The sequence below is a fragment of the Entelurus aequoreus genome, linkage group LG15 (genome assembly GCF_033978785.1).
Source record: "Entelurus aequoreus isolate RoL-2023_Sb linkage group LG15, RoL_Eaeq_v1.1, whole genome shotgun sequence".
Taxonomy (NCBI): domain Eukaryota; kingdom Metazoa; phylum Chordata; class Actinopteri; order Syngnathiformes; family Syngnathidae; genus Entelurus; species Entelurus aequoreus.
Window position 1 is genome coordinate 8,607,639 of NC_084745.1, and position 19,409 is coordinate 8,627,047.

Here is a 19,409-nt window from a genome sequence, read left to right on the forward strand (position 1 = left end):
GAGTATTTGGCGAGCGCCGTTTTGTCCTACTCATTTTGGCGGTCCTTGAACTCACCTTAGTTTGTTTACAATGTATAACTTCCTCCGACTTTCTAGGACGTGTTTTATGCCACTTCTTTTTCTGTCTCATTTTGTCCACCGAACTTTTAACGTTGTGCGTGAATACACAAAGGTGAGTTTTGTTGATGTTATTGACTTGTGTGGAGTGCTAATCAAACATATTTGGTCACTGCATGACTGCAAGCTAATCGATGCTAACATGCTATTTAGGCTAGCTATATGTACATATTGCATCATTATGCCTCATTTGTAGCTATATTTGAGCTCATTTAGTTTCCTTTAAGTCATCTCAATTCAATGTATATCTCATGACACACTATCTGTATGTAATATGGCTTCTAATTTGTTGCGGCTCCAGGCAGATTTGTTTTTGTATTTTTGGTCCTATGGGTGAGGGCCGACATCCGGGCAACTGAGCTACATACGGGTTCTTCGAGCCATAGCAATCAGACTGGCGTTGAAAACAAACCGTTGCCATTACTCTTTAACCTGTCGACCTACGCTGGTTAAACCCGTCATTCTGCCTCCAAAATGCCGAAAAACTGTGTTGTTTTTGGTTGTGCTAACCACAACTAGAAACAGGGAAAACAAAGGTTGTATTTTGTTCTGCCAAAGCGTGATAAAAGCCCACAGAGACGAGACAAATGGCTCGCAGCTTTACACCGGGAAAACGAGGACGGTTCTCACTGGAGTCCCCCAAAGTCCCGGGTCGTGTGTTCGGATCACTTCGTTTCTGGTAAATATAAGGAACAAAAATCCACCTTCTTAACCACAACTTGGCTATACCGTCCGTGCTAATGTTGTACTTGTTGAATTTGTACCTTATAACGTTCGACAGCTGAAGTTGTTGTTGTACAAATATAACATGCGGTATATACTATATAGTCTATAGCAGGGGTCACCAACCTTTTTGAAACCAAGAGCTACTTCTTGGGTAGTGATTAATGCGAAGGGCTACCAGTTTGATACACACTTAAATAAATTGCCAGAAATAGCCAATTTGCTCAATTTACCTTTAACTCTATGTTATTATTAATAATTAATGATATTTACACTTAATTGAACGGTTTAAAAGAGGAGAAAACACGAAAAAAATTATAATTAAATTTTGAAACATAGTTTATCTTCAATTTCGACTCTTTAAAATTCAAAATTCAACGGAAAAAAAGAAGAGAAAAACTAGCTAATTTGAATCTTTTTGAAAAAATTTAAAAAAGATTTTATGGAACATCATTAGTAATTTTTCCTGATTAAGATTAATTTTAGAATTTTGATGACATGTTTTAAATAGGTTAAAATCCAATCTGCACTTTGTTAGAATATATAACAAATTGGACCAAGCTATATTTCTAACAAAGACAAATCATTATTTCTTCTAGATTTTCCAGAACAAAAATTTTAAAAGAAATTCAAAAGACTTTGAAATAAGATTTAAATTTGATTCTACAGATTTTCTAGATTTGCCAGAATAATTTTTTTGAATTCTAATCATAATAAGTTTGAAGAAATATTTCACAAATATTCTTCGTCGAAAAAACAGAAGCTAAAATTAAGAATTAAATTAAAATGTATTTATTATTCTTTACAATAAAAAAATCATTTTTAAGGTTGTATTTTTTCTCTAAAATTGTCTTTCTGAAAGTTATAAGAAGCAAAGTAAAAAAAAATGTATGAATTTATTTAAACAAGTGAAGACCAAGTCTTTAAAATATTTTCTTGGATTTTCAAATTCTATTTGAGTTTTGTCTCTTAGAATTAAAAATGTCGAGACCAGCTTGCTAGTAAATAAATAAAATTTAAAAAAATAGAGGCAGCTCACTGGTAAGTGCTGCTATTTGAGCTATTTTTAGAACAGGCCAGCGGGCTACTCATCTGGTCCTTACGGGCTACCTGGTGCCCATGGGCACCGCGTTGGTGACCCCTGGTCTATAGCCTAGCTAGCTATTTTCGAAAACCGGACAACGAGAGGATACCAAAGGCAGCGTTAAGATGGACGCCACCGGGAAAACGTAAGCCAGGGCGGCCAAAGAACACCTGGCGAAGAACAGTTGAAGGGGAGCTGAAAGAGATGAAGCTTACATGGGGCGAGGCACAGAGACGAGCACAGCAGCGAGATGAATGGCGTCGAGTCGTCGAAGCCTTATTTCCCATCCGGGAAGAAGAGGATTAAGTTAAGTAAGTAATATACTATATAGTCTATAGCCTAGCTAGCTATTTTCGAAAACCGATTTCGTTTAAATTTGCACTTAGCAGTTGGGTTTTTAAAAACCAATAAACCCTATAATTTTAATGTTGCCATTCAATACATGCAGCCCTCAAATCTCTCAATATTTTATACACTAACACTCGATCTTGTTGTTGATAACTTCCGCGTCTCTTTCTTAGTAGCGCGCAGGCTAAGCTAACTAGCAAGCTAAGCCAAGCCTGAGAAGCTTTAAAGTTCACTGAGACGAGTCTGACGCAAATAATACATTTTCGTTTTTTCACACGATATGCGAATAAGTAAAAATGCGTAAATGAAGGATTTAACGCCGACTTCCAAGCCACAACGCTCGTTAAATGCTTTTTCTGTCAATGCTGTGTTCGCTGTGAGCTGGTTTGTTTTCAACGAATTCCCGGTTGCTACGGGATTGGTAGGCGGAAGTGACGTAGGTCCGCCCTCACCCATATGGCTCTTTCAACATTTTGGGTTGCCGACCGCTGTTCTAGGCGCAAAGTGTAAAAGCCAGCATGTGTGATGGTATGGGGGTGTATTAGTGCCCAAGACATGGGTAACTTACACATCTGTGAAGGCGCCATTAATGCTGAAAGGTACATGCAGGTTTTGGAGCAACATATGTTGCCATCCAAGCAACGTTACCATGGACGCCCCTGCTTATTTCAGCAAGACAATGCCAAGCCACGTGTTACATCAACGTGGCTTCATAGTAAAAGAGTGCGGGTACTAGACTGGCCTGCCTGTAGTCCAGACCTGTCTCCCATTGAAAATGTGTGGCGCATTATGAAGCCTAAAATACCACAACGGAGACCCCCGGACTGTTGAACAACTTAAGCTGTACATCAAGCAAGAATGGGAAAGAATTCCACTTAAAAAATGTGTCTCCTCAGTTCCCAAACGTTTACTGAGTGTTGTTAAAAGGAAAGGCCATGTAACACAGTGGTGAACATGCCCTTTCCCAACTACTTTGGCACGTGTTGCAGCCATGAAATTCTAAGTTAATTATTATTTGCAAAAAAAAAAATAAAGTTTATGAGTTTGAACATCAAATATGTTGTCTTTGTAGTGCATTCAACTGAATATGGGTTGAAAAGGACTTGCAAATCATTGTATTCCGTTTATATTTACATCTAACACAATTTCCCAACTCATGTGGTAACGGGGTTTGTACAAAAAGTAAACATGGTAGGCTATAGGCTGCTAGGAGCTAGCAACTACACAACAGCTAAGCACACAGTAGCACACAAGCTAAACGTATGTTGCAAGTGTCCTTGATTGAACAATAGTGCATAAAATATTTATAATTGCATATATTACTTACACACATAGAGTTTCCAAGGCATTTTAGAAAGCACCCAGTAACAATTGTGTCCGCATGGTTCAACTTGTCATGAGATAAATGGTGTGACTGCTGTACAACATTCACACGTATAGTGATCTAAATATTATTCCACCCTATTTTTCGTCTACGTTCTTCTCCCACATTTTTCATCCGATTCAAACCATTCCACTTTCAAAATATTTGGCTCATTCATGACCCACGTGCTACCTTGTTTTATTTTGCCCAAAAATTCCCAGAAAGACAGGAATTCCACATTTTCCGGGACGTTTTTTTTTCCCCCCATTCAAGGACGAAGTGGCTGGGGAGACGAAAGTCTGGGCTTCCCTGCTTAGGCTGCTGCCCCCGCGACCCGACCTCGGATAAGCGGAAGAAGATGGATTTTTGTGTGTTATTCATCAATTATTAATCTACTTTTTAAGATTATTTTTTCAACAAGATCTCCATTCTTTTGTCTCCCAATTAGAAAATAGCAACATACACAAACAGTGAGCAAACTAGCAAAAGTTGTAGGATGAAATAAGATCTGCTTCTTTCTGCTCCCTTTCGTACACGTCGACTTGTTCATTGAGCAAACCGGTTCCGAAAATACCTTCAGAGAGCGTAATTGATGTACTTGTTGCACACGCACGTACAATAATGGTGCTTTAATGAACCACTGTATATTTGACCGGTAACCATGGCAACACTGCCATCTTCCTAATGTCTTGGGAACAAGTGACATTAATTGAAATGTATTCTATTGTCTTGTAATAATCCTACGTGTGCTCGCAGCTCCACTCCGACATGGACAAGGGCGACGGCTCCATCAAGTACATCCTGACGGGCGACGGCGCCGGCTCCACCTTCACCATCGACGACAGCACCGGCGACATCCACGCCATCCAGAGGCTGGACCGGGAAGTGAAGGCCCAGTACGCGCTCCGAGCGCAGGCCCGCAACCGCCTGACGGACCGGCCCCTGGAGCCCGAGTCTGAGTTCATCGTCAAGATCCAGGACATCAACGACAACGAGCCCAAGTTTTTGGACGGACCCTACCGGGCGTCGGTGCCTGAAATGTCCAGAATAGGTAAACATGGAGGACGTCGCTCGTCGATATCTTTTTACGTCAGTTCCTACTTTTGACAGGGACGTCCGTGATCCAGCTGTCCGCCACCGATGCCGACGATCCGACGTACGGCAACAGCGCTCGGGTGGTCTACAGCATCCTGGAGGGTCAGCCCTACTTCTCAGTGGACGCCAAGACCGGTAGGCACATGGGACTCCATCTCCTCTTTAGGTTTCGAAACATTCCCGCTCAGGACGGGTACTTTTATAGGCAGGAATACTCCCATTAAGTCATGATGTGCTCATGACGTGCAAACTACACTCCGGCGCAAATACTTGGCAGGGAAACAAGCAGTCAAGCCGCACTTAGAGCGGACTCAGCCAAACTGCCTCCGAGTCTGTGCTTCTCAATGATTTTCTGTTACAAAACATCCCCTGACTCTCGGTCGTGACGAGAACATTTTATTTGTCTATAAAATTGTTATAAGTACACCTCTCCATAACATTGTATCCTTAATAAATTAAAGAAAACAAACAGGAAAAAAAGGTATCAATTTACAGCAAAGAACAACTTTATTAACATTGTTTTTTTGGTCTGTAACAGAAAAGATTTAAAGTGCATTAATTTGCCTGAAAAAATAAATAAATTAAAAAAATAATAAAAAAAATTAAAAAAAAAACAATTATATATATATATATATATATATATATATATATATATATATATATATATATATATATATATATTTATTTATTTTTATTTATTTTTTTTTTAACTTCTGTAACAGAAAAGATTTAAAGTGCATTAATTTGCCTGGGGAAAAAAACTAATAATTAATTATTTTTTTTTTTTAAATATATATATATATATATATATATATATATATATATATATATATATATATATATATATATATATATATATATATATATATATATATATATATATATATATATACATTTTTTATTTATTTTATTTTTTTATTAATTCTTGTATTTATTTATTTTTTATTAAACTTTTTTTTTTTTTCAGGCAAATTAATGCAATATATATATATATATATATATATATATATATATATATATATATATATTATTTTTATTTTATTTTTTTATTTATTTTATTTTTTTAATTTATTTTCCAGGCCAATTAATGCACGTTAAATCTTTTCTGTTACATATATATAATTTATTTTTATTTTATTTTTTATTTTTTTAAATTTATTTTTTTTAATTTTTTTTCAGGCAAATTAATGCACTTTATATCTTTTCTGTTACAGACTAAAGAACAATGTTAATAAAGTTTTTCTTATATATACAAACAGGAAAACAATTTATCAATTTACAGCAAAGAACAACTTTATTAACATTGTTTTTTAGTCTGTAACAGAAAAGATTTAAAGTGCATTATTTGCCTGAAAAAATATATTAAAAAAATTTAAAAAAATAATAAAAGAAAATAAATTATATATATATATATATATATATATATATATATATATATATATATATATATATATATATATATATATATATATATATATATATATATATATATATATATATTTATTTTTTTTAAACTTCTGTAACAGAAAGATTTAAAGTGCATTAATTTGCCTGAAAATTTTTTTAAAAAAATAAAAAAATTAATATAAAAAAAATTAATACAAAAAAAATATATATATATATATATATATATATATATATATATATATATATATATATATATATATGTTTTGTTTTTTTTAAAGGCAAAATAATGCAATATATATATATATATATATATATAAACTAAATTATTTTTTTTATTTTATTTTATTTATTTTTTTATTTTTTTATTTTTCCAGGCAAATTAATGCACTTTAAATATTTTCTGTTACAGAAGTTCAAAAAAATTATATATATATATACATATATATATATATAATTTATTTTTTTTATTTTTTTATTTTTTGTAATTTATTTATTTATTTATTTTTTCAGGCAAATTAATGCACTTTAAATCTTTTCTGTTCCAGACTAAAGATTAATGTTAATAAAGTTGTTCTTATATATAGATTATGTTGCAGTTTTCAATGCCAACAAAGTATGCCTCATAGAAAATGATTGAAGGCTCTACTTTTCCAAAATGTGCTTGTGTGGTGTTCGGGGCTTTGGGACTCGTTTTAATGTTTTATTAAAAGAAAAATGATACAATTAATTAATTTTTCAAACTGAGACTCACTGACTTTGGCTCATTTTCTGTGAAGAACACATATCAGAATACATATTTAATGACCACACACCATACACATTTCTATTACATATAAGATGTCCGGGTCCACTGGATAATAGAAGTGTGGAAATTGATGTTCTGTGTACCACACGCACCCACCCACACACACACACACACACACACACACACACAGCAGGCCTAGACAGGAGGAGGACAATGTGTAGGTACACAGAACATCAGAGGGTCAGATGTGCGAGAAAATGAGAGCAGACAGTGTTGACAAACAATGTTGCAACCTTGTGTGGGAACCGCAGGTGCAGAAACACAAAAGAAGAATCCCTGTGGGATGCAGAAACTGGCAGAGAATGTTTCCGTCCAACGTTCATATTGTTGTTAGTCAGCCAGCGTTTGTGGGTCTGATGGACCCGTTGCATCAAACACTTTGATGTTAAAATACTGAACAGATGTTCATATTGGGATAAGGTAAACATCTGTTCAGTATTTTAACATCAAAGTGTTTGATTGTGAGGCATTAAAAGCCACAAAATGCAACGGGTCCATCAGACCCACAAACGCTGGCTGAGTAACAACAATATGAACATTACACGAGGGTTAAATTGGATTTGGCATCTACATGCTACTGATTAGGAATTAGCAATTTCAACGCCTCCAAATGTGTTCATGAAAAACACAACTAAGATGCACGCTACAATAATAAAATACATACAACACTTACAGTACAAACACTTTGTAGGGCATAACCAAAGACAAGACTTGCACATTCAACTTAACGGCAAAGACTACTTCCTGAAAAAGGCAACAGACCGTTCCCTAGATCCGAGAGTACAGCTAACTTGTTTTCAAACATGGCGCCCTGTACTCACGTGAGGGGCTTTTTGACCAATCATTTGGGAGATCGTCAGGCCATATACTCTCTCTGATTGGTCAAAAGCCTGTCACGTGAGTACAGGGCGCCATGTTTGGTCCCAACTTTGTAACCGAGTTGGCCAGACTCTCTCTGCTGTAGTCTACACACTACTTTGATTGATTGATTGAAACTTGTATTAGTAGACTGCACAGTACAGTACATATTCCGTACAATTGACCCCTAAATGCTAACACCCCAATAAGTTTTTCAACTTATTAAGTCCACGTTAATCAATTCATACTGCCATCTAACGTCTTGGAGTTGCAACTGCAAGCAAAGTCTAGGTTATAATACTTGCAAATGATACTTAGAATAACTGGACAGCACAGTTATATAATCAGCTCATGTCTAAATGTTGCATTGAAAAATAAATATCATGCACACTACCCTATCGATTCCAATTCCTGTTGGCATTTTCCGTCTAATGACTCGTGTCTCCTCAGGCGTGGTCCGCGTGTCCTTGGCCGACATGGATCGGGAGATGAGGGAGAACTACACGGTGGTCATCCAGGCCAAGGACATGGGCGGCCAGCTGGGCGGCCTGGCCGGCACCACCACTCTCAGCATCTCGCTTGGCGACGTCAACGACAACCCGCCCGTCTTCGACCAAAGTAAGACACCGAGGGGCGCATTTTTTCCCATCATGCCCTGCAATTGGTTAAAATGGGTTTAAAAAAATATATCTACATTTTCAGGGTGATGGGACATTTTTTTTATCCACAACATCTAAAAAGTTCAGTGTGTTGTGGGGGTTGACTTTTTTTGCTGGTTGATTTATTATTTTTTTCAGCTCCATGACTAGGACAGGTTGTTTGGATTGGGTCTTACAAGTAAATGATGTGCTGGGATTCAAAGACAGTACACATCATGGTCATTTGGCATTTTGTCGTATATCGGTATCGGCATTTTTTTGTTACAACTCCAACAGAACTACATGAGCTGATACATGATATACACATATGATAACAGTATTTATTTTTAAGATAATAATAATTAGTAAAGTAGCTCTTTTGCTGCATGAGAAAAAAATATTTTTTCCCGGAGCCCAATTTTCTATTTATTTTTGAATAAAAAGTATTGCCAATAATTCTACTCTAGTATGTTTTGATATCTGAATTCTTCTCCGATCTGCTCCCCCCGGGAAAAAAAACAAAACATATATATATATATTTATATATGTATGTGTATATATTAGTGTTGTAACGATACCGATATTTTGGTACGGGTACCGGTACTAAAATTATTTCGGTACTGTTCGGTACTTTTCTAAATAAAGGGGACCCAAAAAAAATTGCATTATTAGCTTTATTTTAACAAAAAATCTTAGGGTACATTGAACATATGTTTAGTATTGCAGTTAAATCCTTAAATAAAATAGTGAACATACGAGACAACTTGTCTTTTAGTAGTAAGTAAACAAACTCCTAATTAGTCTGCTGACGTATGCAGTAACATATTGTGTCATTTATATTCTATTATTTTGTCAACATTATTAAGGACAAGTGGTAGAAAATTAATTATTAATCCACTTTTTCAGTTACTGTTAATATCTGCTTACTTTCTCTTTTAACATGTTCTATCTACACTTCTATTGAAATGTAATAATCACTTATTCTTCTGTTGTTTGATACTTTACATTAGTTTTGGATGATACCACAAATTTAGGTATCAATCCGATACCAAGTAGTTACAGGATCATACATTGGTCATAATTTAAGTCCTCATGTGTCCAGGGACATATTTACTGAGTTTATAAACATAATATACATTTTTTTTTAAACGTGCGGGACCGGTACGTTTCAGAGACGGTATCGTACCGAAAATGATTCATTACTAATACCGGTTGTGGGGGGAGGTGTGGCCAGCGCTGCCTGCAGGAGCAAAGGTCACCGCCTCTGTCCATGGTGCTGAGGACAGAGCTCCATTAGACGGGGGCGTGGCAGTGCTGATGGCGAGACACAGCTGGCAGGTGATTAGATTTCACAGGTGGTACGTGTTAATCTAATCATCTGTTGTCTTTAACAGTAAGCGGCCGGGAGCAGGAGGGGAGAGAGGATACGGACGTGACTGAAAAGTCACGTTCGGCGGGAGAAAGATTTTGAAAAAAACCTATGTACATTAAAAACTTTGTTAAAAACTGCACGCTTGGCTCCTGTGCCGTGTCTACGGTGGTATAGCTCGGTTGGTAGAGCGGCCGTGTCAGCAACTTGAGGGTTCCAGGTTCGATTCCCGCTTCCGCCATCCTAGTCACTGCCGTTGTGTCCTTGGGCAAGACACTTTACCCACCTGCTCCCAGTGCCACCCACACTGGTTTAAATGGAACTTAGATATTGGGTTTCACTATGTAAAGCGCTTTGAGTCACTAGAGAAAAGCGCTATATAAATATAATTCACTTCACTTCAAAAGTCCAGTCCAAGCCAGGGATAGGCTGGGATAGGCTCCTGCATTGAGACAAGCCACATAGACATTATTCGTATATTAGCTTTGCTGTTTAGCCCTCCTGTCTCTTTGATTAGCCTACTTTCTCTCAATCCCTCGCTCCTTCTAAAAGGTCAGAGGTCACGCTGCCCCTGGGCCGACTGGTGGCTTCGCTGGCGCCACCCGCTCCCTTCGTTAGTCCCAATTAGCGCCGTGGCTCACGTGAAGCCGAGAAGGGACGGCTTTAGGGGGGAGTGTTCCTGGTCTGGGAACGGGAAACGCCGCACATCGGGAGGTTGTCGCCTCCTTTTTGAGGTTAAACAGGTGATGGAATCCAAGTTGACCCACAGGACAGGAAGTAACCCCCTAGTGGAGATGTTTTGTTTACATCAGTCTATATATGTATATGTATTTATTTAATATGTTTTATTTTTTTTAATTATTATATTAATGTTATTTTTGTATTATATATTTATTTATTTAATTTATATATATGTATTTATTTATATATTCTTTATTATATATTTATATAATACATGTATTTATTTAATACATGTATTTATTCAGTATATGTATTTTTATTTTTATTTATTTTTTAGTTAATTTTTTTAATTTTTTATTTTTTTTTGTCCTGTCCAGCTTCTCAGGCAAATCATATAGTTGATGTAGATGCCCATATCAGTTGTACAAATTTACTTTACAAAAGAGAAGTGTGCGATACTTCTCTTGTTGCCTTATTTGTATTTGACTTTATTAAATGGATTTATATTATCGTTTGGTGCAGCCGGGCCGGAGCAGGAGGGGATAGAAAGAGGAAAAAAGGAAGACAGAGGGGGGAATTGTGGGGACAAGAGGGGGATAAGACAGAGAGACAAAAACAACAACAGCAAACACAACAATAACAACAACAACAACAATAGAGCACACATCAGCAAATACGACATGTACAAATAAGATGGTAAAAGTGATAGCAAATAAGCATATGTATTTTTAGAATGTATTTTAACAACGAGGGTTTGGCTTCCTCTAGTGGACATTGTGGGTATGACGTGTTTTTCTCCCTTATGTATGTATATGTATTATTTAATATATTTTATTATTACTATCATTGTTGTGTTTTGTTTTTATTTTAATATTATTTTTGTATTATTACATATTTGTTTATTTAATATGTATATGTATGTATATTATATATTTTTGTATTATATATTTATTTAAAACATGTATTCAGTAAAAGCATTTTTAGTATGTATTTTAATGAGAATTTGGCTTTCTCTGGTGGACATTGTGTTTTTCTCCCTTATGTATGCATATGTATTTATTTAATATATTTTATTATTACTATTATTTTTGTATTTTGTTTTTATTTTAATTATTATAGTATTATTTTTGTATTATTATATATTTATCTATTCAATATATATATTTATTTATATTATATATTTTTATATTATATACGACCCCAAAAAGGGATAAGTGGTAGGAAATGGATGGATATTTATTTAATACATGTATTCAGTATATGCATTTTTAGTATGTAGTTTAACAATGAGGGATTAGTTCCCTCTGGTGGACATTCTGGGTATGACGTGTTTTTCTCCCTTATGTATGTATATGTATCCATCCATCCATCCATTTTCTACCGCTTGTCCCTTTTTGGAGTCGCGGGGGGTCGCTGGAGCCTATCTCAGCTGCATTCGGGCGGAAGGCGGGGTACACCACGGACAAGTCGCCACCTCATCACAGGGCCAACACAGATAGACAGACAACATTCACACTCACATTCACACACTAGGGACCATTTAGTGTTGCCAATCAACCTATCCCCCAGGTGTATATGTATGTATTTAATATATTTTATTATTACTATTATTGTTGTATTTTGTTTCTATTTTAATTATTTTTATATTATTTTTGTATTATTATATATCTATTTATTCTATATATATATTTATTTATTTTAATATATTTTTATATTTTATACGACCCCAAAAGGGATAAGCTGTAGAAAATGGATGGATATTTATTTAATACATGTATTCAGTATATGCATTTTTAGTATGTATTTTAACCATGAGGGTGTGGCTCCCTCTGGTGGACATTGTGGGCATGACGTGTTTTTCTCCCTTATGTATGTATATGTATTTATTTAATATATTTTATTATTACTATCATTGTTATGTTTTGTTTTTATTTTAATTATTTTGGTATTATTTTTGTATTATTATATATTTGTTTGTTTAATATATATATATTTATTTATATGATATATTTTTGTATTATATATTTATATATATTTATGCATGTTTAGTATGTATTTTAACAATGAGGGTTTGGCTTCCTCTGGTGGACATTGCGGGTATGACGTGTTTGTCTCCCTCAGGGTTGTACCAGATGAGCGTGCCAGAGTCTGCATCAGTGGACGCGGAGGTGGGCCGCATCTGGGCCAATGACCGGGATGCGGGAGTCAACGCCGAGATAACGTACCGCGTCATCGACGGGGACGGGAGGGACACCTTCGACATCGTCACGGACCCCAGCAACAGATTTGGCATCATCACGGTGAAGAAGGTACGGGTGTTGCACGTTCAAGGTAAAATGGCGAACAATCATCCGTGTTTCTGCCCGGCAGCCGCTCAACTTTGAGGGTAAGGCCAGCTACACCCTGAAGGTGGAGGGCGCCAACACGCACCCGGACCCCGCCTACCGCCAGGGCGGGCCCTTCAAGGACGTCACCATCGTGCACGTGAGCGTGGACGACGTGGACGAGCCCCCCGTCTTTGACGGGGCGGCGTACCAGGCGGCGCTGCCGGAGGACGCCGGGATCGGGACCGTCGTGAGGACGGTGTCAGCGAGGGACCCCGACGCTGCCAACAACACCGTCAGGTGAGGGCGGGGCCGGTCACTTCATTAGGCACACAATGTCACAACTGTGCCTCGAAACCGGAAGCTTTGCTAATGATGTGGAGTGCATGAGAAAGCTCAAAGGGAAACGCAGAACCAATGTTGTCATTACTGCTGAGTCAGCATTAATATCGCTGATGACATCATTGGTAACAAACCAAAATGAGCATTTTAAAGCGCATACAGAGCTGGATGTTGCTGCCATCTTGTGGATTTTACATGAACTAAAAAACGAGGTTTCCTACAGCCACAGTGGTTAATTAAATAGTTAATAACTGGAGCTTTTACTTATTATTAATGCTCGTCTTGAGTGAAAAGTGTTCAATATTTTCTTTGTAGTTTGCACCGTGCCCAATATTTGGACCTTTACTGTGTTATTAAAATATTTACTTCATTTAGCTGTTTCTATGCTAGGGAAATGATTCATTTAGGTCACAACTACCTGGAATATGCTAAAAAAAAAAATCTGCAATATGTATACAACATTAGGTACACCTGAAAAGGTAATTTTTTGTAAAAAAAATAAATAAAATACAAATAAAATAAATACAAATAAAATAAGAAAAAAGGGGGGCTAAATTAATGCATATTTTTGGTTTTGCCATGAAAACATTTTTTTTTCTTTAACAAAATGAGAAAAAGTATATAAATAAAATTTTATATTGACAGAGAAATCTGAAGTTGATCTAGAGATTACGTATGAACTAAAAAAATGAGGTTGCCTACAGCCACAAATATTGGGTGGTTAATTAAATAGTTAATAACTGGAGCTCTTACCCAACTTTTTTAAGGATATTAATGCTTGTCTTGAGTGAAAAGTGTTCAATATGTTTATTATTTTCTTTGCAGTTTGCACCGTGTCCAATATTTGGACCTTTACTGTGTTATTGATATATTTACTTCATTTAGCTGTTTCTATGCTAGGGAAATGATTAATTTAGGTCAAAACTACCTGGAATATGCTAAAAAAAAAAAAAAATCTGCAATATGTATACAACATTAGGTACACCTGAAAAAGGTAATTTAAAAAAAAATAAAAAAGCAGGGGGCGGGGGCTAAATTATTGCATATATTTTGGGTTTGCCATGAAAAAAATATTTTTTTCTTTAAAAAAATTTGAAAAAATATATAAATAAAACTTTATATTGACAGAGAGATCCGAAGTTGATCTAGAGATTTCGTATGAACTAAAAAACGAGGTTGCCTTTACTGTGTTATTGATATATTTACTTCATTTAGCTGTTTCTATGCTAGGGAAATTATTAATTTAGGTCAAAACTACCTGGAATATGCTAAAAAAAATAAAATCTGCAATATGTATACAACATTAGGTACACCTGAAAAAGGAAATTTTTTGTAAAAAATAAATAAATAAAATAAATACAAATAAAATGAGAAAAAAGGGGCGGGGTTAAATTAATGCATATTTTTAGTTTTGCCACGGAAAACTTTTTTTTTTCTTTAACAAAATGAGAAAAAATATATAAACTAAACTTTATATTGACAGAGAAATCGAAGTTGATCTAGAGATTTCGTATGAACTAAAAAACGAGGTTGCCTACAGCCACAAATATTGGGTGGTTAATTAAAAAGTTAATAACTGGAGCTTTTACCCATCATTATAAGGATATTAATGCTTGTTTTGAGTGAAATGTTCAATATGTTTATTATTTTCTTTGTAGTTTGCACCGTGTCCAATATTTGGACCTTTACTGTGTTATTAAAATATTTACTTCATTTAGCTGTTTCTATGCTAGGGAAATGATTCATTTAGGTCAAAACTACCTGGAATATGCTAAAAAAAAAAAATCTGCAATATGTATACAACATTAGGTACACCTGAAAAGGTAATTTTTTGTAAAAAATAATAATAATAAAATAAATACAAATAAAATAAGAAAAAAGGGGGGCTAAATGAATGCATATTTTTGGTTTTGCCATGAAAATATTTTTTTTTTCTTTAACAAAATGAGAAAAAAATATATATAAATAAAACTTTATATTGACAGAGAGATCCGAAGTTGATCTAGTGATTTCGTATGAAGTAAAAAACGAGGTTGCCTACAGCCACAAATATTGGGTGGTTAATTAAATGTTTAATAATTGGAGCTTTTACCCATCTTTATAAGGATATTAATGCTTGTTTTGAGTGAAAAGTGTTCAATATGTTTATTATTTTCTGTGTATTTTGCACCGTGCCCAATATTTGGACCTTTACTGTGTTATTGATATTTTTACTTCATTTAGCTGTTTCTATGCTAGGGAAATGATTCATTTAGGTCAAAACTACCTGGAATATGCTGGTGGGGAAAAAATCTGCAATATGTATACAACATTAGGTACACCTGAAAAAGGTCATTTTTTGTAAAAAAAAAAAAAAAAAAATAAAATAAAATAAATACAAATAAAATAAGAAAAAAGGGGGGCTAAATTAATGCATATTTTTGGTTTTGCCATGAAAACCTTTTTTTTTTCTTTAACAAAATGAGAAAAAAAATATATAAATAAAACTTTATATTGACAGAGAGATCTGAAGTTGATCTAGAGATTATGTATGAACTAAAAAAAACTAGGTCGCCTACAGCCACAAATATTGGGTGGTTAATTAAATAGTTAATAACTGGAGTTTTTACCCATCTTTATAAGGATTTTAATGCTCGTTTTGAATGAAAAGTGTTCAATTTTGCTTGTAGTTTGCATTGTGCCCAATATTTGGACCTTGTCATAAATAAGTTTACAAACCAAAAAAATGACATTTTTTCAGGTGTACCTAATGTTGTACATATATAGCAGGGTTTTTTTTAGCATATTCCAGGTAGTTTTGACCTAAAATAATCCTATAAACAGTTAAATGAAGTAAATATATCAATAACACAGTACTACTGGAGGAGACCCAACCAACCGTGGCCCCTGATTGGCTTGTTTATTTCATGTCTGGAGGGCTCCTGTAATATTAAAAACATATTTAAAATGTTGCAAACTGTTTTCTATGCTCACACTATGAAAATATTCCATTTATAATCAACCCTCTGGTCACATTCCATTTTAATTATCTTCAAAGCCAAACAGGTTCCGAAGGGTGCAAAAACATTTTGTTTTGTTTTTTTAAGGTTTTTTTTTTTTAGCTCTAAACTTCTCAATAAACTTCAGTCCTAAACAAAAATAATGAAAGGCCTAAAGGCCTTTTGTTCAGATAATGTCACAGGTTTAATGAAGTTAGTTCAGAGGTGTCAAAGTCGCTTCTAACAGTGAATAATATTATAACACCATTTTTTTATGCATTTTATTAGAAGATTTTTTTTTTAAACTAAAATGTAAAAAAAAATAAAAATAAGCTAAGTTCCAATAATTTCACCTCAAATGTTAGTGTATATTACTGTAAATGGAAAAACAGTACTGCTGTTTTTAATGGTAAAAATAATCCAAAAAAAGAAAAAATAAAAAAAGGCAGTTCAGTTGCCAGAATTTTACTGTGAAATTTACATTAGTTTTTTTACTGTGAGTAAAAAAAAAAATGCTAATTTTACAGTAAAATTTTGGCACTTGAGCTGCCAGTTTGTTTGTTTTTTACCGCAAATCAACAACTGTAGATTTTTCTTTACTTTATTACAGTAAAAAAAGTACTGTTTTTTTTTTCATTTAGAGAAAAATGCTGTAAAAACCGCAGTAAATTTCCAAATTTTACCATGAAATCTATTGCTACTTTTACATTGCACAATTTGATGGATAACTTGCTTTGAAATCGTTATTATTAGTATTTATTTATATTTTTAAAAAATGGTTTGAATGTTTGATTATATATTTTTGCATAATTAGACAATATTTAAGTTAATTACATGAAATATATATTTTTTTCCCAAAATAGAAAGAAGTAATACATTTAGTAAGAAAAGTTACAGTACTTTATTGATACAAATTATTTCCAGGCTTTCGAGGGCCAAATACAATGAAGTGGCGGGCCACATCTGGCCCCCGGGAGACCTGAGAGTTTGTTAAAAAACTCACGTTATGCAATTTTGTGCTAATTTTAAAAAACTGTGACATTATTACATGAAAAAGGCTTTTAAAGAGTTAAAATAAAAGATATGCAATGTGTTTAGGGCTGGAGTTGATTGGGAGGTTTAAGCAAAAAAGTTAAAAAAATGTTTTTTATGCCTTATATGTCCTCTTTTTGGGGGGTACTTATTAATATATGCCAATAACACTTTTACAATGATAAAAGCCTCTTATAGAATGAAGTAACACAACAAAAATGTACTGAAAGCACAAAAAAGTCAACCGTTGTTCCCTGAGGTCTTTAAAAAAATTCAAAATTTTTAATATTTTTTTAAATAATTCAATATTTTAATTGGCGGAAATGTGTTGAGTGTTGATTTAATCCATCTGGACGAGCAGGAGGTGCAACGCCACCTGTTAGCCAGCAGAGGGCGCCATGCGTCATAACCCGTCTGTCAAGAAGGTGACCAAACATTTGTCTGCGTGTTCCCACACTTGTCCATCAGGCTGGGATGATGCCTGCTCAGCTAATTACTGCCAATTAGTCAGTTAATCATGTGGACAAACTGAGGAGCACACCTGCACTGAGGAGGGGGCTGCAAACTGGAGCCAAAATGGCCGCCTGTGTTTGTTGTCTTTTCACATCCTCTGATGGGTTTACACAGGAAGTGTCCAAAGTGCGGCCTGGGGGCCACTTGCGCCCCACAGCTCATTTTTAGTGACCCGCGGCATATTCTAAACATAGAATTACTGGGAAAACACATAAAAAAAGTGGAATAAAAAAGCAAACAGGTGAAATGTAACGAAAAAAAGTTGCAAAGTTGACTCTAGTAACACAAAGCTGCCGTTTTATTTAAAACTGTCACTGCTCAAAGAATAATAATGAATCAAAATCAATGTTGTTATGACTTATTGACATATTTAAGGCTCCAATTACTTCACATCACTTTTGGGGAAAATATTGCATATTTCGTGATTGTCATCAAACAAAGATTTTTTATATAGCCCTTAATCACAGATGTCTAAAAAGGCTGCACAAACCACAATGACAGGTACTATATTTCTACGTATTAGGTACTATATATGTGCATATTAGGCACTAAATGTGTGCAAATTGGGCACTAAATGTGTGCAAATTAGGCACTAAATGTGTTCAAACTAGGCACTAAATGTGTGCAAACTAGGCACTAAATGTTTGCAAACTACGCACTAAATGTTTGCAAATTATGCACTAAATATGTGCAAATTACGCACTAAATGTGTGCAAATTATGCACTAAATGTGTGCAAATTAGGCACTAAATGTGTGCAAATTAGGCACTAAATGTGTGCAAATTAGGCACTAACTGTGTGCAAATTACGCACCAAATGTGTGCAAATTAGGCACTAAATGTGTGCAAGTTAGGCACTAAATTTTTGCAAATTAGGCACGAAATATGTGCAATTTAGGCACTAAATGTGTGCAAATTAGGCACTAAATGTGTACAAATTAGGCAGTAAATGTGTGCAAATTAGGCAGTAAATGTGTGCAAATTAGGCACTAAATGTGTGCAAATTAGGCACTAAATGTGTGCAAGTTAGGCACTAAATTTTTGCAAATTAGGCACGAAATATGTGCAATTTAGGCACTAAATGTGTGCAAATGAGGCACTAAATATGTGCAAATTAGGCACTAAATGTGTACAAATTAGGCACTAAATGTGTGCAAATTAGGCACTAAATGTGTGCCAATTAGGCACTAAATTTTTGCAAATTAGGCATGAAATATGTGCAATTTAGGCACTAAATGTGTGCAAATGAGGCACTAAATATGTGCAAATTAGGCACTAAATGTGTACAAATTAGGCACTAAATGTGTGCAAATTAGGCACTAAATGTGTGCAAATTAGGCACTAAATGTGTGCAAGTTAGGCACTAAATTTTTGCAAATTAGGCACGAAATATGTGCAATTTAGGCACTAAATGTGTGCAAATGTGGCACTAAATGTGTGCAAATTAGGCACTAAATGTGTGCAAATTAGGCACTAAATGTGTGCAAATTATGCAGTAAATGTGTGCAAAGTAGGCACTAAATGTGTTCAAACTAGGCATTAAATGTGTGCAAATTAGGCACTAAATGTTTGCAAACTACGCACTAAATGTTTGCAAATTACGCACTAAATGTGTGCAAATTATGCATTAAATGAGTTCCAATTAGGCACGAAATGTGTGCAAATTAGGCACTAAATGTGTGCAAATTAGGCACTAAATGTGTGCAAATTAGGCACTAAATGTGTGCAAATTA

The 19,409-nt window shown here is 34.8% G+C and overlaps 1 protein-coding gene across 1 annotated transcript in view; it reads left to right on the forward strand.

Moving 5' to 3' along the window:
- LOC133630375 (cadherin-20-like) overlaps window positions 1–19,409 on the forward strand; it is a 234,116-nt gene that overhangs the window by 202,393 nt on the left and 12,314 nt on the right. The window contains exons 4-8 of the mRNA XM_062021948.1: window positions 4,392–4,686; window positions 4,746–4,865; window positions 8,251–8,418; window positions 12,610–12,797; window positions 12,859–13,112. Of these exons, the coding sequence (XP_061877932.1) occupies window positions 4,392–4,686; window positions 4,746–4,865; window positions 8,251–8,418; window positions 12,610–12,797; window positions 12,859–13,112 (1,025 nt within the window). The remainder of the gene's footprint in view (window positions 1–4,391; window positions 4,687–4,745; window positions 4,866–8,250; window positions 8,419–12,609; window positions 12,798–12,858; window positions 13,113–19,409) is intronic.